At 38.0% G+C, this 8,369-nt stretch overlaps 1 protein-coding gene across 1 annotated transcript; it reads right to left on the bottom strand.

Moving 5' to 3' along the window:
• Positions 1–370: 370 nt before the first annotated feature.
• Positions 371–7,468, bottom strand: LOC308126576 (uncharacterized protein). The gene is made up of 10 exons (XM_080491078.1): positions 7,317–7,468; positions 6,300–6,417; positions 5,576–5,645; positions 5,230–5,356; positions 4,997–5,061; positions 2,137–2,251; positions 1,904–2,021; positions 1,042–1,105; positions 709–835; positions 371–550 (listed from the first exon to the last, which is right to left on the bottom strand). Exons 1-10 carry the CDS (start codon positions 7,464–7,466, stop codon positions 503–505), a joined length of 1,002 nt encoding a protein of 333 aa, XP_080347204.1. The 5' UTR covers positions 7,467–7,468; the 3' UTR covers positions 371–502.
• Between the last annotated feature and the right edge of the window lie 901 nt (positions 7,469–8,369).

Raw genomic sequence — 8,369 nt, 5'->3', positions numbered from 1 at the left:
GTTTTGAATGTTGACTGCTGCTTTTAAAACCGAGTAAACACCATCATACCACACACTTTAGACCCAAAGCCTCATGCGCTTATCAAACATCCATACAAAGGATTTACAGTTTCTGTGAAGTGGGAAAAAAAAAAGACCAAGAAACATTAAACAGAGATCTTCTCAAGGTGTTTTATTAAATACATATAATATTAAAGTTGATGTTAAAAGAATGATTGACCACAAGTGAAACAGACAGGTAAACATACTGTCAAATTCATAAGCGACATGGATTGATGTAACTTCTTTATACAAGAGAACAAAAAAGAGATAACATCAAAAATACCTTTTTTGTAAGGCTTATTTCATACATAAAAGTGCAGATTATGAATGTATTTTCACCTTTCATAAAAACTCATGTAAACTTATTTAAACTGCTTCAAAATTGCACTCAGTGTCACATTAAAGTACTTAATCTATTATCCCGATCATGATATTGCACCTTAAGACTCTTCATATCTCCTCATCGTACTTTGCCTTTAGTCTTCAACTGAGAGAGCACTTTCTCCACCTGCAACAGAGAAAAACAGGAAACACGCAGGGTTTCATGAGGCACTCATGTTAAGAAAAGCGGGAGATAGTTCTTTATGCAAATCAAACTAAAATGTTAAAAATTGGTTCATTGTGCGGTTTTTTTGGGACAACTAAATGACTCGTGGCTTGACTCACTGTGATGAACCAGTGAGACTGTGGGCCATAGTGAAGCTGTGACTTGAAGGGCATCTGGCTGGCTGGAGCCATCGCGTGGAGGTGGAGGTGTGGCACCGAACAGAACGGCGGTATATGAAAACCCAACCTGCACATTCAAGACCGCGTTGGTTTCAAATCAAAACTTTGTACAGACAAGCGGTTCACAGACAAAAATGAGCATCATTAACAAGCTGATTATTGAAAGCACAATTCAAAAAGAGTTACAAATACTTTATACTCTATAACAATGCCAGACAGAGAATTAATCTGAAAGGTCATTAGTCACAATCATTTAAAAAGGAATTAATTTACCTTATGTCTTTTAGGTCACAGACTTTCTCCAGTGCACTCCTTCCCATTTTCTCCATCCGCTCCACTATCAACAAACAAATCTCGTTTAGATGTTTTAGTCAAACAACCTCAGAAACATCAGAAATAAAATTATCAAATGGCTCAAATAACAGTATTCAACATATCTCATTATTTCCATTGAAAACTTATTGTTTGGAAGGATATTTAGTTTTGATACAGAAACAAAAAAATCTTGAAAGTCTTGAAAAAAGATGTAACGTGATCAGTCTCTAAATCGGATTGTATGACTGTTGCTGTCAGCTGCTTTATCATTTTCTCTATAACTAAGTCATCATCAATTAGAGGCTCAAATAAGTCCCAAACCAGTTTGAAGAATGTAGAATTTTTTTTTTTCAGAAAATACTTAAATACAATACAGATACCCGACAAAATCTTGCTACTTTTGCCTTTAAAATCGTAACAATGACAACTTATACATATATAAAAAAAAAAAAAAAAGTGGGAAAATATTTCAAATCACATCTCAATATATTAAAACCCAGCTTAACGTTCAGTCTTTAGTTTAAAATAAATTATTAATAATAATAATAATAATAACTTGCTATTGAAAAGCTCTTATATGGCATCCAATCAGATTGTATAATTACACCAAATGGATATAATTAATAGACTTATTGGCATTTTGAGACACTGCTTGAAAACATTTCGACAACAAATGTGTGTTTTTGTTTTTTTTGTGAGTCAATTATCCAATCCATTTTTGAATGATTGTGGATACTGTACTGCAACATCATTCTGCTGTCTTGTGTTCAGTTCCGACAATCAGACACTGATATAGAAAAGAGTTGAGCGTCTCTCTCACCGAGAGCCACATGCTTCTCCTGGAGACACTTGCAGTTGTCGATATGAGTCCTGGGAATGACGAGAAAATGATGGACAGCTCCAGGCTTCACATCCCGGAAACAGAGCAGCTCGTCATCCTGTGTGTACACACACACACACACACACACACACACACACACACACACACACACACACCATCGGCACTCCTCTTCCTCAACTTCATGAAAACGGGAATAAACACTTTCCACTCACGCTCTGAAGGATTTCCGAGTCGGTCTCATTGTTTGCTATTTGACAGAAAGGACATTCCTCCTCCTCAGAAGACCGCTGAGTGTCCATGCTGGACATGTTTTGAGTTACAAAGGAACTAAATGGAAGTCAGCGCTGTCACGCGGCGACGTCAATGCCTGCCATGACGTCATATGGGCGTGCCTGACAACAGACGACTCCTGATTCATAAAATTCTGTAGTTTTACTACAAATACAAAAACTCTGTATTCATGAAGATTGTAACTACTGTTCAGAACTTTATTAGATTTGTCATTTCTTTTATTACATTTTTTGCGCTTTATCCTTTCAGTTATTGTCGCTATTTTATTCTAATAGTCCTTGTTTTTTTTCTCGGTTTGAGCTTTACTAATAGTTTCAGTAGTTTAACATATTCTATTTGTTTATCCTGCTTTATCAATTTCTTTTTTTTTCTTTTTTTTTTTTTGTAGTTCTTGCTGTTTTATCTGTTTTTAGCCAATTTTATCCATTTTATCCATTCAACTTAATGGGCTCCTGAACACACAATTTACCTGAGTAAGGCTGGTGATCTGTGTCTGCTGCTCTGTGGCAATCATTATTAATTAAGACCAAGGTATTTTATTTCAAGTTAACCTGTCCAATTGGCCAGACTAAGAGAACGACGGTGCATCTGGCAAGACATATAGGTCAGGGTGTTAAGGGACTGGTGAGAGAGAGAAATAAATCCCCTTTATCCAATTCAGAGCTGAAGGAAACGGACTGAAAAGAGTTCATTTCATTACCAGATATGTAGAGATGATAACCAACATAGTTTGTTATAGAATGTCATATTGATAATCACATGATGCTTGTTAAAGATTCTTCCCTGTCTGAGTGCGTAGATTGCATGTTCTCCCTGTGCATGGATATTCCCAGGGTTTCTTCCCAGAGTCCAAAAGGACATTACGCTAAATCAGTGATAAATCAGTGTACGTGGATGCAAATATAGTACTGCTCAGTTTTACTGAAGCATTTTATAATATGAATACATTTACACAAAGTAGTAAATGTGAGGCCTCATCTCAGTGACGAAGACCGATCCGTTCACCGTGGACCAGGTGAGGCCAAACGAGGAACTCAAACTCGGGACCCAGTGACTCGTCTCAATCTCTCACTGTGGCAAACAGAGACTCATCCCACATCGTCCTTTTTCTTTTCTTTCTTAATATAAGTATTTACAGTAAACTGGCAAAATACTTTATCGTTGTAAACTAAGTTACTGACTAGCATCAAACGGCACAAACAGACAGACCCGTATATCAAGTTATTCCCACATTTGTTTTGATTTTGAAGAAACTGAATGGCGATTTATTATAAAATTAATCATTTATTCATCAGATTGTCGTGAATACTGTCGGGAAAGGTCGAATCAGCATTTCCGGCGCTCCACAGAAAGAGGCTTTTACAGGAGATGGGATCCGAGGAGGACCGGTGCAACTGGGCACAACTCGGAGTTCGGGAGGCCCAAGAGGAAGGCCTTCGTGTGATAAGGAAGAGGAACTGGTTTGACCGGATATTATATAACAAAGCAGAAGAGTGCAGCCAGCTTTCAATGCAGCAGCTATACATGTGTGTGTGTGTGTGTGTGTGTGTGTGTGTGTGTGTGTGTGTTAAAAATGTGTTTTAATGATCTGTGTTTGACTATGAGAGGTAAAAATGTGATAAAGGATAATAAAGCAGACTTTGGTAATGAGGTAATGATTAAAATGGTTGTGAAAGGCGTTTTTAGTATTACTGGAAAAACTTGAAATTGTTTCCCAGCAGTGGTGCCTGTTAGAAGTCAAGTACACCCATGCAACAATGTTAGGTAATGTTTAAAAGTTCTGAAACCAATCATGAAGTTTCCTGAAAAGTGGGCACCAATCCTATGAAGTTGACTGTGTATGTTGCCATGTATGCAAGTCTGTATGAAAATCAGGGGCATAAAAAGATGGTTCCAAACTGCTATTATTCAGTATCTCCGGGAATTTAGCCGCGAGAGGAATCCCCGTTGCATACTTGCATTACCGCTGCATGATTTTGCCCTGTCCCGAGCTTCAATAAAGCATATCATCATGAAATTAAAGTACTAAACTGTGGACAGTCCTGATTTGCAGCATTCTCAAAGTGATTTAAAGGAACTTCTGTGTGCCACAAACAAAAGATTCCTACAGCTTACCCCAGCCAAGTTACAAAAAAACAAATAAACCATGTCTTTGAGACCTACGCCACGTCACTAAACATTTTCCCTGATAACCTAACAAGTGCTCGTCGAACACAGAGGAGAGCAGCGGTGAACCAGGGTGTCTGGTATGTCGGCTTGACACCTGGGCTGCTGTGCCGGGACCCATATCCAGATGAAGGGAGGACATGACCCTGAGATGAAGACTGTGAGTGTTCAGAGCCAATCTCCTCGCCCGCCAGCATAAACAGACACCGAGAAGATTGTCCTCTGTCTGTTAAACCACAGTGGGCGCTCGGCATCCGGACCCTTTAAACAGAGAGCTGCTAAAGTATGACATTGGGTTTGACAATATAGATGTGAATATAAAGGCATTGCCTTTGCATTTACGTCATTTAATCTTTAAACATACATTCATATATATACAGTATATATACACATTGTATGTACAACGAACTACGTGTACACATTGCTAAAATATCTACATGTCACAGGTGTGTATAACACACATCCCACCGTTGTGCTTTTTTTTTTTTTCCCTTTACAAAGGATTTTCTTTCATAACCTCTGTAATCATCACACTACTTGAAAAAAATGTTGTACATTTTCAGCCTAAAAACCCAAAGTCCAGTTTAGGAGCTGCTGAATTGTTTTGAATCAAACAAACGGTTGAAAAACCACTTTTGTCTTTGTGATTCATTCTTTAGCTCCTTCCGGAGATGGCTTTCCTGCAAAAAGAAAAAGAAAAAAGAAAAAAAGAAAAATTCTCATCACAATTTGAGAAAGAAAAAAGTTGAAACTACACGGGGTACACCGCAGTGACCCTAATGTTCCGTATGTAGTAGAAAGAAAATGGGAAAATATCGATGAACTGAGAAGCAGCCATCAGTACTTACAGTGATAAAGCGAACCGATCCTGGAATGAATTTATACAATATGAATGAAAAGATCTGGCTGCTGGGGGCAAGCACATGGAGGTGGAGGTGGTGTACTGAAGTGTAGGGGGGCTTGTGAAAGCCCAGCCTGTGGAGGGAGGAACACCACAGAGTGAAGACAAGGCCCGCTCAAAATATAGTACTGGATTCAAACTACATGACTGTCATACCGGAAATTGTTTTATTTTTTAAGAAGCTCAGAGGATTTTTATGTGTGAATATTTGTGGCGTTCATCTCATGTAAGTATATGTGGTATTTTACACCATTTCTTCAGAAACTGCTTTGGTCAAACATTTCCCTTCCTACCGCACGTCCTCCATATCAGTGACTCCCTGGTCACGGAGAACTTCTTTTCCCAGTTCAGCCATCCTTTCAACTGTTGGATACAAGAACATTATTTGTTGGTAATAAAAAAAAGTTTCAAAATAAAATGTGCTTCCAAAAGAATAATTTGGCAGGTAAATGTTTTTTTGTACAAACTGAAGCTGAAGCTGAAAAGGCCACGTGAAAGAACGAAGGAGTGTTTTTTTTATTTAAACAGCCAGTGTTTTTTCTTTTCTTTTTTTAAATAGATTTTTCAGTTTTAGAAAAAACAACAACAAAAGCCCCACCCCCCAAAATCCCCCAAAACGCTGCAGTACACAAACCTATTACAAGAAATAAGGAACTGGATCAGTGAATAGAAAAATAAAAGATGACAGGAGACAGTAGCAGTGTACATAAATGAAAGGAACTAAAGGTGAGTTATGGTTTCTGAAGGAAAGAGCACAATGATTTCCATATCCTCTAAATAGATATTCATCCGATTTATGGTTTAGGTTATGAGTGAGTTTTTGGAGTAACAGCACAAAGAAAGCAAGTAGCAGTAAAGAGTTAACGCTGCAGAATTAGTTGCGTCGTTAGTAAAGATGTCTCCTTAGAAGGCTGTTGTAGTAGTGTTAAGGGGATGAATCAAGCAGAATATGTCGCGATCACAACATGAAGATGAGGAAAAATGCTGCTACACGTCTGGTTTTGTTTTCCCACTGACCAAGGCCGATGTGTCCTCCGTGCAGTGACTCGCAGCTCAGAATGTGCTTTCTGGGCACAACCAGGTAATGGTGGGGAGCGGCGGGGAAAAGGTCTTTGAAACACACCAGCTCTTCATTCTGTGTGATCAGAAGCAGAAGCAGCTGATTTAATCTGTTCAGCTAATTAGATCCGTCCTGCATGAAATCCTTGGGAAATGTTTGAGGTGACTTATTTAGACATCTTTCAGTCCCATTTTGCATTTTATAATTTTTACTCTCTCACCTCCCTGTGCTAAAGTAATTCATGAGCATGCTGAAATATAGAAATAGTTTGAATAAGTTCATGCTGGTAGAGCCATACAGCCTAAGCCACATTGGTGTTGTCACCTCCTGGAGCCAGAGCTGTGTAGGATCTGTCTAGATTCCTGTAGGTGTCAAAAGACATGACATCGTGAAAGTATGTTTCAAATGGTGTCATTTCAGCTATATGAGATGATTTCTACACGCCGTTCGGTGCTTTCATAAGTGACTTCGAAATGGGAACAATACGCCCGTGTAACTGAGAACTACAGCAAAAGTAGGACATTTATTTGAGCTTCTGGAACATAACAGCATTTATGGATCTATAAACACTGTTGATACTTTATGGAATGATGCACTCACTATTCAAACTGTCTGTTATTGATTTAAAAAGCAAAATTTCCTCTAAATGTTAGTTTAGACTGAAATTAACACCTTGGATGTTATTTCTTGGCAAATTGTCTGGAAGCTGTCCCTTTGGGATAAATCAAGTATTTTATATCTTCTATTCTATTCTCTTTGTTGTAATATGAACCATTTTAAACAGAGGACGGGACTTTCCCAACTGGGGCCTTTATCAATTTTATGTTACTTTAATTAAAACCAGTCAAAGTCTATGGGGCAGGTTGGGATGCCTTGTTGCTACTGTAAATAAACAAATAAACAAAGACAACACACACACACACACACGGAACTTACTTTCCTTTCCAGTAATCTGACGTCTGAAAGCATCTCACCTTTTTAAGGACCTCTGCTTCTGGGTCTCGATCGCTCGCTATCAAACAGAAAATACAATTATCATCGCTTTCCTCGCTGAAGTCTGAATGTTTTTCCGCCATGTCTCCGGTGTTGTCCCTGCAGTGGACTTTCTTCTCCCTCCGTGTCATATCACCGGTTAGTAGCGGTTACACGTCTGTGGAAGCGCTTCCGTATGTCGGGGACAGCGCCAAAGATCGTCTATTTACACAGGAGAAATCACAACGATCGAATCGAGGACAGTCATTATTAATGACAATAATAAATATCCAAATGTGAAGAGGCTCAGTTATGAACAAAGTTTTGCCCGGATAGGAAAAAGGTATGCAGCTAAAAAAAGAGAAAAAACGCAATGGAAAAGACTGCATTCCCCATAACCCCTTTCAAACTGAAACTTCTTTACGAGCGAGACTAATAAATAAAATTATTGCAACAATCATTTATTTCAAGCCTTTCTTCTTACTGATATGTAATTTTAGTTTATTAGTCATAAAAAGGTATTTACAATAAAATCCGAGGTTTCTTTTTTTTTCATCTTTAAACTGTAATTGTGAGTAAAAACACTTTTTTTTAGTCTGGTGGCAATTATTATTCTTATTTTTTTTACATGAACACGTGTTTAAACATGCAACTTTTCTGTTTGTCTCAATGTCGACACAAGTCAGTTAATACACATTTGATTAATTTGTCAATATCGTTGTTGACAGTTCAAATGACTGAGCACATCTGTGTAACTATTCAAGCTCACACAATGCGTTTAAGAACAGATTTTGTTTTTCAACGGAATATTTGCACAATTTCAAATCACATTCCTACTTACTTCCCAGAACAGACCCAGAGCCAAAGCCATATTTATCGAGACACACACACACACAGCAAAACTCCAGGAATTTGTAAAGTTGGAAACCTTCCATGGGAATAAACGGGAATTTATAGGAAGAAATCAGGAATTCACTAACTTGGTTTGGCTCTTATTAGAGAACTGAAATATAATTGGGAAAAATATCTTTTTTTGCATAATCCTGTACAAAACA

This window comes from Lipophrys pholis (assembly GCF_963383615.2).
Source record: "Lipophrys pholis genome assembly, chromosome: 21".
NCBI classification, from domain to species: Eukaryota; Metazoa; Chordata; class Actinopteri; order Blenniiformes; family Blenniidae; genus Lipophrys; species Lipophrys pholis.
Note: the sequence above shows the minus strand (reverse complement) of the source record. Positions and strands in the feature narration are given on the sequence as shown.